The sequence below is a fragment of the Gasterosteus aculeatus genome, chromosome X (genome assembly GCF_964276395.1).
Source record: "Gasterosteus aculeatus chromosome X, fGasAcu3.hap1.1, whole genome shotgun sequence".
NCBI lineage: Eukaryota > Metazoa > Chordata > Actinopteri > Perciformes > Gasterosteidae > Gasterosteus > Gasterosteus aculeatus.
In genome coordinates, this window is record NC_135698.1 from 18,011,032 (window position 1) to 18,029,838 (window position 18,807).

The 18,807-nt window shown below is 45.9% G+C and overlaps 1 protein-coding gene across 11 annotated transcripts in view; it reads left to right on the forward strand.

Moving 5' to 3' along the window:
* The window catches only part of LOC120809203 (transcription factor SOX-6-like), an 83,210-nt gene extending 66,912 nt beyond the window's left edge, over window positions 1–16,298 (forward strand). For 6 of the 11 annotated variants that reach the window (XM_078083238.1, XM_078083242.1, XM_078083232.1 and 3 more), the window contains 7 exons: window positions 501–632; window positions 1,955–2,135; window positions 3,116–3,318; window positions 8,782–8,890; window positions 9,843–10,013; window positions 12,262–12,475; window positions 13,851–16,298. In XM_078083238.1, coding sequence (XP_077939364.1) covers window positions 501–632; window positions 1,955–2,135; window positions 3,116–3,318; window positions 8,782–8,890; window positions 9,843–10,013; window positions 12,262–12,475; window positions 13,851–14,187 — 1,347 coding nt within the window. In that variant the 3' untranslated portion in view covers window positions 14,188–16,298. The remainder of the gene's footprint in view (window positions 1–500; window positions 633–1,954; window positions 2,136–3,115; window positions 3,319–8,781; window positions 8,891–9,842; window positions 10,014–12,261; window positions 12,476–13,850) is intronic. The other 5 variants (XM_078083241.1, XM_078083243.1, XM_078083235.1 and 2 more) reach the window with 2 other exon arrangements.
* The last annotated feature ends 2,509 nt before the right edge of the window (window positions 16,299–18,807 follow it).

The following is an 18,807-nucleotide window of genomic DNA, read 5'->3' on the forward strand; positions in this document are numbered from 1 at the left end:
CTTGCAATGAGTTAAAAATACGTAACAAGATTAGTCTCAAGCAATGTTCATAGAGCAACTTTGTGTTTTTAATCTGATTATTACCATTTACCAAATCAAAGCTGGTCAAATAGAAGATCAGATTAAGAAAAACAGCCATGTTGATTTTATCATTCGTGGTTTATAAAGGAGACCAGCTTGTTATTGTAAGCAGCACTGAGCCAAGCATCGTCTAAAACGTTAATCAACATCGACCAATCCAAATTTTTCGGTAGATCCGATTCAATTTGGCAAAATTCAAATGTTTCTTTAGCATTTGATTTGATGCAATTCTACATCAAAGTATATTTGCAAGCTGCTCTCAGCATCTGTTGAAAGAATAGATGTCAGAGATGGCTCAGACACGCAACAGTCAAACTCAGAAGATGCAGCAAAAAGTAAAATGCTGTATCGAGGATGGGGGGGGGTTAAGGCGAGGAATGCCAGTAGCCTGACAGCGTTGCTGCTTTCTCTTTCTGCAGCAGCTGTATGCCGCCCAGCTGGCGAGCATGCAGATGCCTCCTCTCCCGCAGGCCAACAACTCCTCTGGTCCCCTCTCCCCCTCCGCCCTGAAGAGCGAGAAGCGAGCATCCAGTCCCATGCCGAACATTAAGGTGAGCCCATGGATGCGCACGTATAGAGGGAGGGAGACGAAGCGCTGTCTCTGCGGTGAGCAACACGCAACGAAAGGAAAACACCCCGAGAATAAAGCAGTTGAAGCGAAAGTGAGAGGCTGGAAATTGTTGAAACAACATTTTGGCCCCGCGCTCTTCGCCCAAAATGAGAAACAGCTTATCTGAAAGTCCCATACACCGATCGACACACGCAAACAGACGCACACTCACATAATGACACTGGCGCTGGCTGCTGTTTGGGCCCAGAGCCCTCGACTGGAGAGAGCGTACGCCTCATCATTGCGACGGCGAGGCGGTAATGGAAGCCATGTGTGAGTGTGTGTGTGTGGGGGGGGCACAGCTGCAGCCGGCGTCACAACGGGCCGGCATCAGAGCTCACTCCGACAGTAGTGCCGTGCCCTCTGAACTCCCCGTCCTGCGCTGACCCCCCCCACGCAAACTCAGCCCCCCCCCCCCAACCTTCGGTACCACCCGCCAAGCCAGTCATGAACTCGTCTCCCTCTCGACGCTTCCCTCAGCGGAAGCTCAGCCCCAAATTAGATCCACGTTCATTAAGAGCTCGCTGACAACACAAGAGCCGCGGTTGTTTTCCCTGTTGAGTTACACAGCATTTCCCTTTTGGGGGGGTTGGGGGGGGGGGGATTTCTCGTGCGGATCAGTGCGGCCGTGAGCCTTTTGTTTAGAAACGGAGGAGTCAAACAAAGTTTCCCTTGTTTGCATGAGAAGATGCGCTGTTGCCCCCCCCCCCAGCGCTGGAATTCTTTTATTGGAGGGGCTAAAAAAGCCCGGTGGGGACGAGTGATCGCTGAGTGGGAGCATCACTTGAGCACTTTGAGGAACACTTTGGGCAAAATTGAAAATCAGCAGCTGTGGTCTTCTTAAGTTGAGTCCATTACCCTTCCGACGGGGAACCATTTCCACAGCAGAACCGCAGCTCTGTGTTCCGCTGACGTTGTGCCGCTCGATGCTTCCGGTACATTTGGAAATAGTGATATTGGTAAACTAACGACCTACGGATTGCTTTCCCTCGTCAAATGTTTGAAAGCAGATTAGGTGCGGAGCCTGCGTTGCCTTCGTTGCTGCTTTGCTATGTTTTCTTACGCAAAGCGTGAAACCGTCGGCCCCACGTGCACGTGCGTCCTTGTGCACGTACACAACACACTAGCAAATTGAAGAGCCCCCTTACAAGGATCGCTGCGGTCTTTCATTCACTCATTTCATTAATGAAACACGTTATTATTGACGTTATCGGGGATTATCTTGACCGCTGTAACCCGGAGACTGTTGCTGCTTTCTCCCACCAGGAGGAAGCGACCACGCAGCCGCTGAACCTCTCAGCCAGAACCAAGCAGGCGGAGCCTCTCCGCTCCCCGACTTCCCCGACGCACGGCCCGTACTCCGGCAGCAAGTCCAGCCCGACCGGCGGGGGCAAGGGCCGCATCCCCAGCCCCATGGCCCACGTGAGCAGGAACACCTCTCTGGGTAGGTACCAAAACGCCGACCCCTTTACCCCCTTTATCAATACCTTGATATTGGTTCTTCCCAATGACGTGGTCTGAAAAACCCGGGGAAGCAGTTGTACACAATGTTTGCAATCAGACATGTGCGTGTTGTTCGCACGGGTCCTGTGAATGCATCCAGAGAGACACGTGTCTTCCCTTCATCCGGGAAAACAAAAAAAGCAGCCGCCCAAACACCCCCGCCCGCCCGCCCCCCCCCCCGCCACACCACACACAGACAAGCCGAGCAGCGCCGCATCCGATAGACTGCAGACACCCCAACCCCACTAGAGACCGGTGTGCGTACTTCTGTGTGTGCGTGTGTGTTTTACAGGAGTCCAAAGGCCTGTATTTAGCCCCAATGAAAACCCCAGCAGCGGAAACAGTGAAACCCAGCACACGTTATTTGTTTTTTAAGAGCTTCCTCACATCATTGTCTGCCCGCGCTAGACCTTTTATGCCCCTACCTCTGCTATCTGTTATTAAGGCCAATCTAAACCCTCTCATTATACACCCCCCCCCCCACACACACACTAGAAAACAATTTTGCCCGCTCTTCTGGAGTGGCTTTGAGGACGCGACGCTTGTGTTCCCTGCAAAGTTATTTTTTGCCCGTTTTAACGGCCACCCAAGCATTCAGCGCTTCCCACTCGTCTGCTAATTAAACAAGGAGGGCGACGGAAACTTTGCATGCTTTTATTTATTTTCTTAGTTCTTCAAATGTGCATCGGCTTCAAAAGTGTGAAACGGGGCACAAAAACAAGGAGGGGGGGGGGCATACAATTCTGCACCAACCAGATCTGATGCAACTTCTACTTGGGAAGATCACGTTGATGAAAAACAAATTGTCTTTGTTAAAATAAGACCGAAAAGAACGCCGGCCTCTTTTTTTAGAAGCCACGCACTCTTTGCTCTCCCGCCGCTCAAAGCGACCGACCGTTGTCCCTCTGTCCCATCCTGAAGACATCCTGTCCAGCCTCAACTCCACGGCGCTCTTTGGGGACCAGGATGCCGTGCTGAAGGCCATCCAGGAGGCCAGGAGCATGAGGGAGCAGATCCAGAGGGAGCAGCTCCACCACCAGCAGCACCCGCAGCACCCGGGGCATCACAGCCTGGAGGCCAAGCTGTCCGCCCTCAGCAGCATGAGCCTCAGCAACGGCAACAAGGTGAGCGGGACGGACGGACCACGTGAGGACACACCGACAACAGTCACATGCAGTAAAAGGCCGTTTTCTCACATAACGTGCACACACACAAACTGCACAGTTCATGTGACACCACCAACAGGAAACGTGGGCTGTGAAGTTGTACAATTTCTGTTTAATCCAACTTGTTTTTTCTATAGTTACTGGATTCTATCTACAAACTATATGATCTATATCAGTGGTCCCCAACCTTTTTTACCTCACGGACCGTTTTCATGTCAGACAACGTACATAATTAGGAGAAAATCCGGTCAATTTTCAAAATAAAAATAATATATATAAGCTTCCTGTGGTGCGGCCCGGTACCAAACGGCCCACGGACCGGTACCGGTCCACGGCCCGGTGGTTGGGGACCACTGATCTATATGACTCAGCTCAATTGAGATTTTGGTCTAAAGCTTTATCCACTTTCAGACCAGTAGAAATAAAACAACAACCACGTTTAGTGGTTTATTTTTACGTCTGATTACTCAACACATTGAAACTTCAGAAAATTGTCATTAATTAACTTGGAGCGTTTTGTTGTGATATCTTTTAACAATTTAGATGCGTTTTCGCCTCTATTGTCTTTACAATCTGTTTACATTATTTTATCAGAAATGGAGCAATACACTGAGAGATATCCAAAATGATCTCAGTAAAAACCTTTGTCTTAAATTTTTAACATAATGAAACAGGAATTTTGATACAATGACCAGGTTTATGTTGTGGAAATGCATGCAAATTACCACATATTCCATAAGACTACATCATTTTCATTTTCAAACATGCATTATTAGAAAACTGGTGATAAAAAAAGAAATTCCAAATCCATTAAAGAAATTCAGCTCTGTATTGAATCACCCCGTCCCGTACAGTTGGGCTAGGGTCGGGTCTTTTGCATACAAAGGCAAACCTTTGAATTACACAAGTATCACCACTTTCGTTTCCTGTAAACTCAGCAGCAGGAACCTGGAAAATAGGAGGATCCACATTCCTTTCTTTCCGTTGATCTTTATTCGGCCATCACAACAACCCCTCTTTCCTGAGAGATTGGAGCTCAGCGCCTGTCGAGTACTGCGGGTTGATATTCGGTGCTGTTCGGCGCGGGCGGCGGCTCTGCAGTGCTTCTCTTTTCCCTTCTCATCTCCGCGGCCACCCAGAAGCCAAGAGCTTTGAAGACGCAGCAGCTGGGCCAATGACAAGTGATGGTTTTGGCGTTTGAGCGTGCGTGTGTGTGTGTGTGTGGGGGGGGGGGGGTTGGTGTTAACATTAGAGTGTGGGTGTGTACTCGTGTGTGTGTATAATGGAGTCCAGCTCCCCACTTGCCCTGAAGGGGGGGGGGTCCCGGCCTCGGGGTTTTAGCCCAATTAAAGGGCCTTTCTCTGGGAAGGGGACCCCCCTTCCGCTCATCCCTCCCGCTCAGGGGGACGGGGTCTTTGTACCAGGATATCATATCCAGCGGGACGTCCGTATTCCAAAACATCTTCAGTCGGTGTGATCAGCTGAAGATGATGAGACTCTCCTGCGCAATTGATCCCGTGTTGCTGGCGAGGAGGAGGAGGAGGAGAGGAACTCATGAATATTTTAGGGGTGGAGACTTTGAACCCAGCCAGCCCCCAAGTAGGTCATGATTGGTGCACTCCAAGGAGAGGCTGTTTTGAATTGTTTTGGACGTGTTTGCCTCGACTCTTCCTGAGGAAAACATCCAAAATGTATGAAAATATATCTCTGCTGTACTTAGCGTCAGTCCCAAGTTGATTTTTTGTTTTTTGAAGGTGTTATGCTGGTAAACACTGAGAAACTCATAATTATAAATTATATAACAGCCTTTACTAATAAATTGTTTATTAAGACTCGGTTTGAGTTGTCTGGCAAAATAATCCCACAAATATTCACAAATATATTTGCTACAAGTTATCTCTGAAAGTGCAACGCGGCCATGCAACGCTTTGCAGTGCAACGCGGCCATGCAACCGTGCAACGCGGCCTGTGCAACGCGGCCTGTGCAACGCGGCCATGCAACGCGGCCATGCAACCATGCAACGCGGCGAGGAGCCCGGTGCGCTTCCCAAGCGCTTTCATTTCCAACTTTAAAGGAACAAAACCAAAGCAATGCAGTAATTTGGTTTATAGCTCAATGTGTCCTAATAAAAAGCTCATTTGGAAAGTCTCAAAGTAATTGTTTTCCGGTTGGTGTTTGATATTCGTTACCCAACAACAGCGTCTCTTAGCTTATATAATACATATAATACATCATTTCTTCTCGTAGACAGAGATTTTCATTTTTTTCTCTCTTTCTAAAGCCCTCAAAGGCTTTGCTCTGTCTCAAACAATTCATGGATGGAACTTGCTGGATACTGGGAGAGTGAGTCAGCCGCTCCACCAGACCGGCTCTCTCTCTTTACCTTGGATTTGTGTGTTGTTTTCTGTCCCTCAAATACATTTTGTTACACAAGAGACTTTGAAGCGTCAGCCAAGTGTTTCTACTTGACGACATTGAACTAACACGCCGCATTGGGCGTCTTTGAGGGGAACGAGACAACTGCTGTTCATCGCGCCCCGGCGTTGTGCAGAACGTTGCGGTATTTATCGGGTTGTCGCGGTGACGTCCGAGTGGGTTCATTTCGCTTTCTGTTGGGGTATTTTTGGGCCTCGTCTTTCATTTCAAGGAACAGACGACACAGACGTTTCCCTAAGAGCTGAAAGTGATCCCAGGCTCCTTTGTGTGTGTGTGTGTGTGTCCTGGCTGTGCGCTGGCCATGTTAATGTCATTATAGCTGGTGTACAGACGAGAGGCCGGGCCAGTTAGCAGCATTGTCGAGTATCACCTTACGCTTGCGTTGCTTCCAGCTGGCCTGCGGCTGCCAAAAGCTCACTGAAATAGCCGCCGTGTACGACTGTGTGGGTGTGTGCGTTTTCTTATTTTATCTAAACAGCCACAAAACACTCCCTGAAGCCACTTCAAAGAAGATTTTGATTAGTCAGCTGATGGAAATCAACCTCTTGTCTCCGGTAGTTTGCTCCAACTAATGAGTATATGGAGTCATCACACGTGGAAGCGTCGCAGCTCTGTCGAGTTTCAATGAAAGTCTTTCCAAGGGACATCAGGTAAATCTACATCTACAAACCTTTTTCTTTCTTTCTTCGCCTGAGATGCGAATCTGAAGTTGTAGATGTTGAATAATGAGGACAGATGGATGTTTTTGGTGTCTCTGCTCATATAATTAACGGGTGAAGTTGACAGATGCCGAATTTTTGCAGTTTTGAAATGAACCAGATCTCTCAATCAGAGTATTTAAATGAACGATGTGGAGGGACGTATTTTGTTTGTTGAATAGTTGAACGGTGCGTTTTCTGTCGGTGGAGCGGAGTAAGCCTTCAGAGGGGGGGGGGGGGGGGGGGTGGTTGTTCAGAAGCTCGCATTAACTCTGCTGGTGAGTTTGGTCCCCGGGAAGCGAGCCGAACCGACAGCTCAGACGGCTCCAGGTCTTGATTAAAGGTCACTGTAATGTTGCTGCATCTCTAAGCCTGAATGACACACATTATGATAATGTTCCCTACGAAGCTCAGCACTGGCACCTGCAAATAGACTGAAATAGAGTGTCTACTTCTTTGGGGTCCGAGCCTCTGGGGCTGCTGCTGGTGTTGAGGGCCTGATGGACAGCTCTATCGGCACGCGGCGTCGCCTGAGGGAGGAACGAGCAAGACAGTAGGAATAGAGGGAACAATGGCACGAGGTGGGCCGAGGAGGTGGAGGAGACGTAAACGGTCAGCTGCAGGCCGTCCGTGGGCCCCTGAAGAGTCGGGTGCCTCTTAAAGGAACAAATGTGCATTCAGCAGCGACGCTGTCAGGTCGTTTTTCCCTCCCTTCTCTTTTTGGTTAATTTAGTCATGGATGCGTTAACTTGTCTGCTTTGAGCCGCGACTCTGTTCGCTCCGATTCCCGCTTGGGTTAAATAGTAAAGTACAATACGTGACGGGTGTGTTTCACTGTCTGAAAGCCGTTCAAGATACACAAACAAGTCGGTCCTGAAACACTGTGCCTGCGCTTCAATGCAACTGGCTAAACAACGGGATTACAAAGCCTCGACTGTTTTTAACCAGTGAATCTGCTGCGGAGACAAAAGCTTTCCGAGGAGCACAATCCAATCATGTACACAATGCGGAATCATGAAAGAGCATTTGAAATAGTCTATAATGCCGCTCCAAAGGGCAGCGGTCCAGTACGAAAGCAGCCAAAGCCTTTTCAACTTGACTAAACAAAGTAAAGACAGCTCCTTATTGCATTCGCCACAAGAACTTTCAAGCAGACCAAAAGTAGACCAACCGCATGGAATATTTGCACATTTTGACCCAGGTCTGCTGTTAATCTGCCTTTTGGATCAGCTCTATTGGTGCTGTCCTATTGCATTTTCCGCAACCCAAACTCTACCGTGCATTCGTTTTCCATCGTCTGTCTCTAACTGTACTTAAGCTACGCGCTGCGTTGCATCTTACGGAGCAAAACCGTAATGTACAGCATCTTTAGCATCCGTCTTCTAGGATTCATCACCCACCATCGATCCGCTCTAACACGCTGTCGTTTTAGCGCCACGAGGGGCTCCAGCCCTTCTCCTTGTCTCGGGTCCAGTTTTCCACTCCTGTCTGCTTCTCTCTTTACATCTCCCTCTCTCCCTTTTCTTCAGTCCTTTGTTAGGCGCTTGCTTCCTGCGGTGAGCATGGCACTGCCCAGGCACATGTTCTGTGGCGGGCCTGATTACAGCCCTGCCGTAGTGCTGACATTGGCCCGCGTGGACTCTTCATCTATAAACACACACACACACACACACACACACACACACACACACACACGTATGTATGTACACATGCACGCCGGCCTCTAAGTTCCACCGGCTGTGCCAGCGGCTACCGCGGCATGACTTCACCCGGCAACCATTCCTTGCGTCAAACAAAATGCCTCTGTCACCAGAAAAAGGAGGAGAGCCGAGAGGGGGGGAGGGTGAGGGGGGTGGGGGGATGAGAGAGGAGAGGAGCGTCGATGTGCGGTAGCTGTGCGGAGGGTTCGATGTTTTCCACCACAGTTTGGTAGCGTAATTTTAGCTGCAGGGCCTCGAGGCGGGCCGCTCGTGGAAGTCATTTGTCTCAGAAGTGGAGCGGCAGGCAGAGAGAGCGTGGTGATGGGAGGCCGGTGTTGATCCGACGGGCCCGCGAGGGGCCTTGGGTGTGCTTTTGGCGCGATTGGCGACTCGCAACCCTCAGATACTGTAAATAAAGGTTACGATGCCGTATTGTGACGTTCGACCCAATCTAAAAGACGCCGGGCCCACGGAGCACACTTGACTCACACATCAGATAGTAGCAAATGAAACGGGGTTGAAACTTCGGCATCATCTTCATTCACAACTTGCTTTCAAATAACCGGTCAGATGGGTTTTTTTGCAGGAGCGGCTGCACTACGAGACGCTGAGCCAGCACCTGGGGAGGCTCGGGGAGGACGCTGGGAAGATGGTGCATCGAGTCATCGACCTGACGAGACCAGAAGACCTGGACGGTAGGCAACACATGTAGAAAAGACCCGTTAGAAAATGGGAGTCTGGAGGGGAATCCAAGGCAGGAGATCTTTGAGAAGTCTCGGTTAGAAGCAGTCACATCCTGTGCACACTGAATTGTTACCAGTGACCCTTAACTCGCTGGGCCCCCCCGACAGAAGAGGCCCCACTTCTGCTGTTCTGCTGCAAAGAAGAAAGCATCTTCCAGACAGCCAGAACACACAGGTATTCAGGGAACACAAATATTTATTGTGCTCCCCGGGATGCTTGGATGAAGGACACCCTCAACAGCTAAACAGAGCGAGCAATGTCAACATTTTATGCTCTTGAACAATTTCACACTGTTAATTCACCGCACATACAAGGGGCCGAATTCTCCGCCTTTTTTTCCGCGACGAGTGTTTGCGACACGAGATCCCACCCGGTGCGAGTATGCAAACAAGAGCCGGCGCTCTGAGTGCATTAATGCTCAGGACAGTTTTACGATTCTACTACGAATGATGGAAAGTCATTTTTGGCTGCGTTGTACATGCAGTTACTCGTTTCTGGTGCATTCAAAATACCATCTCTGAATTCCGTCTAAAGACACTGACCCACCTGTTACTCATAAAAAGCCTCTGTTTACAGACAATGAGGAGTGATCATTGTGGTTTACTTTAGAAGCGGAGCACTAAACACAGCAGCGTAGGACCTGAGATACTATCCGACGGAAGCAGACTAGCGACGGTCCGTTCAGCCCGTGTGTGTGTTTGTGCGAGCAGGTTGAGGGCATCGCAGCAAGAGCCCCGTCACACTTTTGTTACACTCATGTTATACATCCTCTCCCAAGGATCAAGGGCTGACGAAAACAAACAGGAAGGGCTCATCCATATCAGCGCAGCGCCCGGCATTAATCCGGCGTGGAAGCATGACAGATGCACGTGTCACAGACGCCGTTCCTTTGTGTCGCTGCAGGAAGCAGCATCACGGAGGCCAGGGTGTTCAGGGAGGCACGGGGCAGGAGCAACGCCGAGCCCCACATCAAGAGGCCCATGAACGCCTTCATGGTGTGGGCCAAAGACGAGCGGAGGAAGATCCTGCAGACTTTCCCCGACATGCACAACTCCAACATCAGCAAGATCCTGGGTGAGATACCACACACTCACGTTATTGGGGTGAACATTTTTTGTTTTTCCTCGGTAGCAACTTGATACTGATTGTTTTGACTTTCAGTGTTCCATTGATCAATTAATTAATCAAATAAAAACACGCTTTTGCTTTATTATGGATATACGTAAATACATAAATATATATATATATATGTGAATATATTTATTTATGTGTATATATATACATATGTATCAAATGCTGGCTATCTGATCATGTATATTTATGTAAATAAATAACACAGAATATTTGACATTACAGCTTGGTTTTGGTTCCTTTATAGAAAAATCTAAATTTGCTTTACTTGATGATTAAATGAGATACAGCAACTTGAGTTGCAGAGGAATCACTGCAGCGCAACAGAACATAACACCCGTTGACAGCGTTAGAGTGGAATTAGATAAAGCAATATAACCGGTCAGAGAGACTGATGGGAAAAAGACACAAAGATCTTTTTCAAGAATGATTTATTTCTGCTCCTGGAACAGAAACGTGTTTATTCTGGGTACAAACTGTGATAATCACTCTATTTTTCTAGCAAGCTCATGCGTGTAAATCAGTTAATAAAAGAAGGTAATGAATATGTTTATTTTACAAGTCAAAATGTACATAAATGGTGTGCATCAGCAGCTTGAAGACTCAAGTCAGAGGACTCGGTGTGTTTGACAGTCGATGGTCCTCCGGACTCCAGCCGCTGTGCGTCTTCATCCCACAGTTACCAGCAGGCTGTAAGGAGGCCCAGTGTGCTTCAGAACCCTCGAGCACTTCCCACACAGAGCTCCACTATGCCGGCCTGAGTAGTGTGATGGATGCTCATAACGTAACCGCGTCCATGTGGACCTCCTGGACACAGATAGCCATTCACGCCGGCCATTAGGGGCGACGCTGGGAAGACCGCCGCGGTCCGATGGAGGGCTCGAAGCTCCGGAGCGACATTAACAAAGTTCCGCTGCCTCGGAACTTTGGATGGGCTCTGACAAAAAGGGAGTGTTGTGTTTCACAAAACGCTCCCTGCGTTTGTCGGACGTGTGCAAATCGTTCATTGTGAGGATTTAAGTCCGACATGTATTCTATGAAGATGTACTCATTTTGAAATTGATATTTTCAGGCAAATATCATTAAGAGAATCTGGCTTAAAGTGTAAAGAGCTGAATTGTGTACGTGACTGCATGTGTACAATGCGTGTGTCTCCCACGTAATAACACAGCTGGACTCTGGGGAGTGGGTGGCAGGCTTGAAAAAACACTGTTTCCTGTGTCACAAAAGTACAAGTCTAGTTTGTGATAAACCTGGATAAACAGAGGAGCCGGGCGGGGCGTTTGTAATGAGAGCGCTGTGCAGATGTGCTGCTCCTCCACTTGTTCACAAGGTCCTCTTATCGAGGGAAATAAGAAGTACACAACGTATAATTCTTCTGCAGCCGAGAGGGAGCAGAGTGTCATTCACCCCGGAACAGCCTCTTTGGTTGAAGAAGCTGTCTGTTCACAACAACATCCAGCCTTAAACAAAGCACCGGCTCTGTCGCTGTTTTATTTATTGTGCAGCACAAGCCCGTTAACATTGTTTGGTCCACAGTGCTCTACATTCAAAAAAAGCATATATGTTTTATGAGCAAGCTAAATTACAATGAAACACAATGAGAAAGGTGGTCGTTTAAACAGACATGCTGATATGCATGAGGGTGCCGTATTTAAAGATGAATAAAATAACTTTATAATGAATCCCGCAGGGTCCAGGGAGCCAGTGATGTGCTCTCTTCTTCTTTTTGACTCTAGCTGCCTCGTTTTCCACGAGTCGAGGTTTGTAAATCGATGAATTAATCACGCCAGTAATCCAGCCGTGAGAAAAGAAAGACTTGGGTCAATTCTGTTGCATCCCATATTCGACAGATGTGGTTAATATTTCTTTTTATTTAAATTACGGTCCTCCACAAGCTTTCTTTCTTTCCACGTTGGATCATTAAAACATTAGCGGTGAGTCAAATACGTTCAGCTCTTGCTTTGCAGCGCGGCAGCAGCTGGGGGTCGAGATGCACTTGCTGCAGCTCTTAGCTCCATAATCACTCGTGCGTCCCCCCCCCCCCCCACCTCCCGCTGTGAGCGAGGAGTCAGCCAGCAGGCAACAGCCGTATGAAATAGGCAATAAGGGGTGCTTTGAGAGAGTCGGAGTCTTCACTGGACGGAGATGACCCGAGAGCTAAAGCGCATCTCCTTCTCCTTTTCTCTAGGTTCTCGCTGGAAAGGCATGACCAACCAGGAGAAGCAGCCGTACTACGAGGAGCAGGCCCGCCTGAGCAAGATCCACCTGGAGAAGTATCCCAACTACAAGTACAAGCCGCGGCCCAAGAGGACCTGCATCATCGACGGCAAGAAGCTGCGCATCGGCGAGTACAAGCAGATGATGCGGTCGCGGCGCCAGGAGATGAGGCAGTTCTTCGTGGGGTGAGTGCCAGAGCCGGCGGAGAGGACGTCCCTGTATGAATGTCACACACAGTTTGCAACGGGAATCTGAATTCTTAGCACCTTTTATATGAGCTATTTCTTGAGTATAGAAGACATCTTCAGAAAAGGCGTAGATTTGATGACCATCAGGATTTACGGACAATTATTGAAAGGTTTCTTTTCCCAGAAACCTCCTGGTTGCCTTTTAACATGCGCTGAACGGCTGAATAATAGGTTTTTAGCGTGTAACCAGTGCAGAAAGGGGAAAAGCAGTGGCATTGTCCTAATAGGAACCAGCCATGGACGTGTTTAAAGCCATCACAGTGGCCTGTGCTTCAGATGGATTTACCAGAGGCCACAGCTTTGAATCAGAGTGATTTTTAATAGCTTGTCATTTATTAAATCAGGACAATGCCGGGCGCTTGCGGGCAGTGAAATTGGATGCAGACAGACGTGGCTGAATATGAAATGTAAGCAGATGTTTGAGAGGGAAATAAGAGCGAGGCAGACGTCACAGGCTCAATGCCACATATTCTGTGTGTGGTCAAGTAAACGCAAAAGAAAGAAGAAAATAGCTCATGATTCTGCAGGCTGGGTCTAAATCAAAGCTAAATCAAATAGCTACCTGGGGCCAGTATATATCCAGTCTCCGGCACATTCCATTTAACTAAACTGGTGTTGTTTCAAAGCATTTAATGTGAAAATGTGTCTGTGAGAGCGCTCGGGGGTAATTGTTCCAGGAGACGGACGAGGGAAAACTGTTAGGTGAGAAAAGTGACGGCAATTTCGCTGCTTCATGTGGTTCATTTGAGGAGCCGGAGGGCCTGTTTGAGTGATGTGCATTTACCCTCATTCCATCTCTATCGGCGCAGGTTATTTAGCCGCTGCGAGCCGGCAGGGAGAGCTGCTTGTCGGGACGTGCCCGGCCAGACGAGAAGCATCGCTGCTTCACTCGTGTGCTCTCAGAATTAACGTAGTGAGGGAGAGGGAGCTTCTAATGAATCAGTATCTGATCAAATGTCCATCCGGCCACCTTCTTTTTTAAATGTATATGCAGCCCGTCTCTTGTCCTTTTAGCCATGGACATCTTTCTCAACTATCAGACAGTAATCAGGCGGATTGCTATTGCACAGATATTCATGGTCCCCAGAGCATCCCTACTGACCCAAAGTTAGACCCTAACCTTTACTCTAGCGCCACCGGGAGCTTAATTTCTGAGGGTGTTTGTGTAAAAAGTCACAACCACTAGTCGGTCAAGACATTCACGATCCCCAGAGGATGAATCCTATTGACTCAAAGTGACAGGAAATGTGGTTCTGACATGTATGTGAAACCCTCTACCTCCGTTTATTTCTACTCCGGCCTTGTTCCTCAGGCCTCAGCCCCCGATGCCTCTCGGCAGCAGCCCCGGAGGAGTGGGAGTTTACCCCGGCGCAATATCCATGGCAACCGCCACGACATCCCCACACCTGACCTCAGACTGCTCCAGCAACTCAGCCAGCCCCGAACCGGCCATCCCCGTCATCCAGAGCACGTACGGGATGAAGGCCGAGCCCGGGGGCGGCAATGGCGGCGGGGTCGGAGCCTTGGAGCTGCAGAGCGACCCCGCCAACGGAGACGACGACATGGACATGTACGAGGACTTTGAGGACGAGCCCAAGTCGGACTATAGTAGCGACCACGAGACACGGGAGGCCCTCAGTACCAACTGAGAGGAGAAGAAGAAAAGAAAACCCCTGTTATACTCAGAGGCACTTTTAAAAAAAAATGTTTATTAAAGACCTTGAGGGCCACCTATCGGGACGCGAACGCAGCGGACATGCCGGGACAGCCATCGGACGGCGTCTCGACAGACGGACGACGAACAACGTGACCCAAGAACAAAAAGAAAAGACATCTTCAGACATCCGACTGACACAGACCTTCAGGTTCCTTCGCCGTGACAATCTTAACAGTTCCAGGACAGAAAGCAGATGAGAGAGAGATTGGGACGAAGGACAGACGAGCGAGGGACACATTACTGTGTGGTTTGTAGAGAGTATCGTGCATGGATTGAGAAACATCGGGGATTGGTCTTCAACAGCTATTTGGTCTTAATGTTTAAGGAGTGATTTAGTTTTCGTCATCATGTATTTACCTTTTTTGTGTTTTTGTTTCATTGTTTTTTCTTCTATAGACTTTGTTTCTGACAGGTCACTTGCCTGTACAAACTCTGGACTGTGGGAACTTGAAATTTGAAAAGTTTTAATATAAATCCTAGCTATTGTAATCTTATAGTCTTATCTTTGTTTCTTACACGGCGCATCTACATCTTGTTTTGCTGACAAACTGCTTATATTACATTACTGTTTTCCCTTTTTTTATATCCCAGCTCAGGTATGATGTGCCAGATGTGCTTGTGAATGTGTTTTTTTTGTTTGTTTCTTTTCATACAGAAAAAGTGGTAGGACTTTTCAGACTGTCAATTATCACATCATTATTATTATTATTATTATTATTATTATAACTAAGTACCCAGGCATTGTACAGATTTATTTCAAATGTGCCAAACCTACACTCACATTCATTCGGGATGTTGTAGTCTTAACTTCTAATCCTGCAAAAAAAGTCTTATTTAATCATCTTTTTTCTAACTGATGAGATTAATTCCTACTTGGTAACTGCTGGCTTCCCTCCCGAGCCGATCACAGGCCGAGCTCGGGGAGGATGTGCTTTCATCACGCTCGCTCAGTCGGAATCACACGCGCACACACGCACGCACGCACGCACACACACACATTGTGCTGTAGTTACGAATGCTGACATTACATGTTGGAGTCTTAGAAGTGTCCCCACACTTTGTCCATTCAGCGTCATAGAAACGGGGACGAGCAGTATCAGCATCACCCCCCTGGAGAGAAATACGCTGTGTGTTTTCAATCGGTACAAAATGTTACTGGTTTATGAACCAGTTGATAATTGTAGATCTCGTCTCAGCATCACGTGGTAAAGATAAACTAAAATAATGTTTAAAAAAATTCATATGGTTCAAGAAAATGAAATGAAGGTTTAAGAGGTCTGTTATTTCAAAAGGTACTTATTTTCTATACTGCATCTATATTTTGAAGACGAGTAAATTATTAAGAGAAGAATGGAGCAATAAAGAGTATTGTGTCTTCTTTCCCTGAAGGCACAATATTTTGTCTTTGTCTCCTTTCCCCCAAATCAATTTTTATCTCCAACATTTTCACCTTCGACCTACGGATGGTTTCCGAGTGCTCTCCTTACGTGTTACCTGTTCCCCACGTCTCCGTGTTTCTCCCCATAACTCGCAGTAAAAAAAAGCCTCATGCAAAGACATTTCTGTTATAGTGTCGTAAGCATCCTAAGCACTGGATAGAAATTCTATGTTTCTTTTGTTTTTTTAGTATTGACTAATGTGAAGTTGTTGTTTGATTTTCAACATGATAAATTAGAACAGTCAAAAGTCACATGTGTGGGAAAAGCCTCGTGCGAGCTGGGCTCGAGGAAGTTGCCATTTCTTTAGAAGCATTTCATCGAAGCGAGTCGCGATGCTGCAGCTCTCGTGCCGCCTCAGTGGGGGTCACGTCGCCCCCCCCCCCGGTCTCTTTAAAACCTCGTGCTCTTGACAGCTGTGACCTGCGGAAGCTGAACACACGTTTCCTGGTCGCAATACTTTTTTTTTTTGTGATGAGTATTGTATTTGAAATTCAATTGTGCGTTTTAACATTTCATTGTATTTATTAGCCGGCTTTGGCTCTAAAAGTGTCAGTACAACTTGGTGAGAAAGACAATCAAAAAAAAAAAATAAATAAAAAGTAAAGCCTTGAGATTTTCCTTATAAATCTGTCTGTGTTTCTATGACCTTGTGTGGAAAGTTGTGTAATTTGTTCACATGCCTATTGTACTGTGCATGTGAAAGCACTGTGCACAAGCTACAGGTAGTGCTGAATGAATTATTTTTCCATTACTATAAAGAGCTCTCTGACTTTCCAGGCTTCTAATCATTTCCAACAAAATGCTTTCTGTTTCCAAAATGGACCTATTCCACTCGGCTTTTATATTTTGGTGGCCCATTACAGTGAAATCTGGCCTATTGTTCCATTGTACGTGCGCGCACGTGTGTGAGGTAGCGCCACACTTTCTGACCGTGCTGTGGTGTAAACGCCACGGCGCCACTGCTCGCTGCAGCCAATCGCAGCATGTCAGACGGAGAGGAACAGAGGCCTCAGCCACATGCAGCTGCATCATAAATCTCATCGTAATTCCCAAATCAACTGTAGCGTCACCCGGCGAGGGGCGCCGGCCCGTTTGTCACACACTCCTTTGTGTGCACGTGAGTGTGTGTGTGGTACAGCTTTAGGTTTGGAGGGGTGTTTAAAATCATACTTGTGCTGTTACATGCTAATCTCGTTAAATAGGTCATCATAATTTACATTTCCTTTTTCCTTTCTGCAGGATGAACATTTAGATGATTGCAACTTGACAGATTGTTCCTGTGTGTGCAGGGCTGCACGAGTGTGTCCACGGCTTTCAGCCTTTTAACAGGAGCTCAAGGAGAGCGCAGTTAGCTACAGTGAAGTCGTACTTCATGACCTTATATTTACATTCCTATGCAGACTTTATTTAGGGGGCAATCCACAAGTTTCCCTTCAGCTACTTGAAACAATATATGAAACAATTAGCACTTAAAAATTACAAGGAACCCAAACATTTAACAATTTGTGTATCAGAGCTGGGGGGCCCTTGCGTCTGGCTGTGAGCCTTGTGAGAAAAATAAGAGGGACAAATTGTTCTGCTGAGGCCATTGAGGTAAAATCCCCTCCAGACATTTAACCACGTGTAAGAATACTCTCCTCAAATAATATACTGTTAAGAAATAATAAAGACAGGTTATACAATAGGTTATTTTAATTTCAAGACCTGCAAATTACATTTAGTGACATACTGTATATATTATTACGTTTTACATACTAAATCAATAGTAGACAAAGGCTTTGAATATTAAAGAATTTCACTTCTTTTTTTTAGATATTTTGATTTTGTTGACATTTTTAAAATTACATTTTTCAGCAAACCTTTACAACACTTTTTGTTAACATACATTACTTTGATTTATCTGTAATGTTTTCTGAAATATTATACAATTACATATTTTATCAAACTAGTGTTTTTCAATAAACTACAGAATACTTTTTGTCATACTGTGGCAAACTATACTAGTAATTTTATGGGCGTTACATAATTACATTTAATCTGTACTATGACATTTTTAAACCCACTAAGGTTTTATTCATTCATGATATTTATCGACTTGCGATACTCTCAATTCTTTTGATAAACTACGCTGTGAAATTTAACGGACTTTTTTTCAATATTTCATGACACTTATCATACCAGTACATTATATTTTCAATATATCTGAACTATTATGTTCAATTCATATTTTTAAAATATCATGATATTTTTTCCAACATACTAAACTTTGGCTTTTTTCAACATACTGTAAAGTTTGTTCTTAACATTTTCGACATACTGTATTTAAACTTTGTCAGACATAAAATACTATTACTTTTTACAGTATACCTTTTTGACATCGGAAATATCCACGATATTATATAATATATGTTATTTTTCTTCAACATATTATACTATTTTTTAATAACCACCACTGATTACTGAATTCTATATTTGTACAGTTCTGTTCTTACAACCATTTGGATGGGTTTTTTTTTTTATAAATCTTACTCTGAATAACTTTGCTTCATGAAATCTTTTTACTTTTTTCTAAATACCATGCCATCACAAATTAATACCAAACCGTTTTAATGCCTTTTTTGGACAGACTAAACTATGACATTTTATGATATTTTTCTACATCCATTACTACATTACAATTTTCAACACACTATACGTTATACGTTTTTGATGCAATTTTGATGCTATATATGTCATGTTATAGTATGACAATTTTGATGGCCGACTATATTATCTGTGTGTCATGTGGCTTTATTTTTCAAAAAACATGTACAAACTTTTATCTATAATTATCTATCAATATTTTTGTGATGTTAGACAAAATACTTTACTCTTAGTTCTTTTTGTGGCCTTTTTGACATATACAATGACATGGATGGAGTCACAGTATAGAACACTTTTAGGACATACTTTGACGAGTAGTGACATCATAATCGTTTCTCTTTTCCATGCTAAACACTAAAAGATCAAGACGATTATAAATGTTTATCACAAAGGAGTGAACGTGTTGGAAAGGCTCTTTCAATGAAGCGTCAGAGCCAACCTGTATATACAGTACACATATTTATCTATTT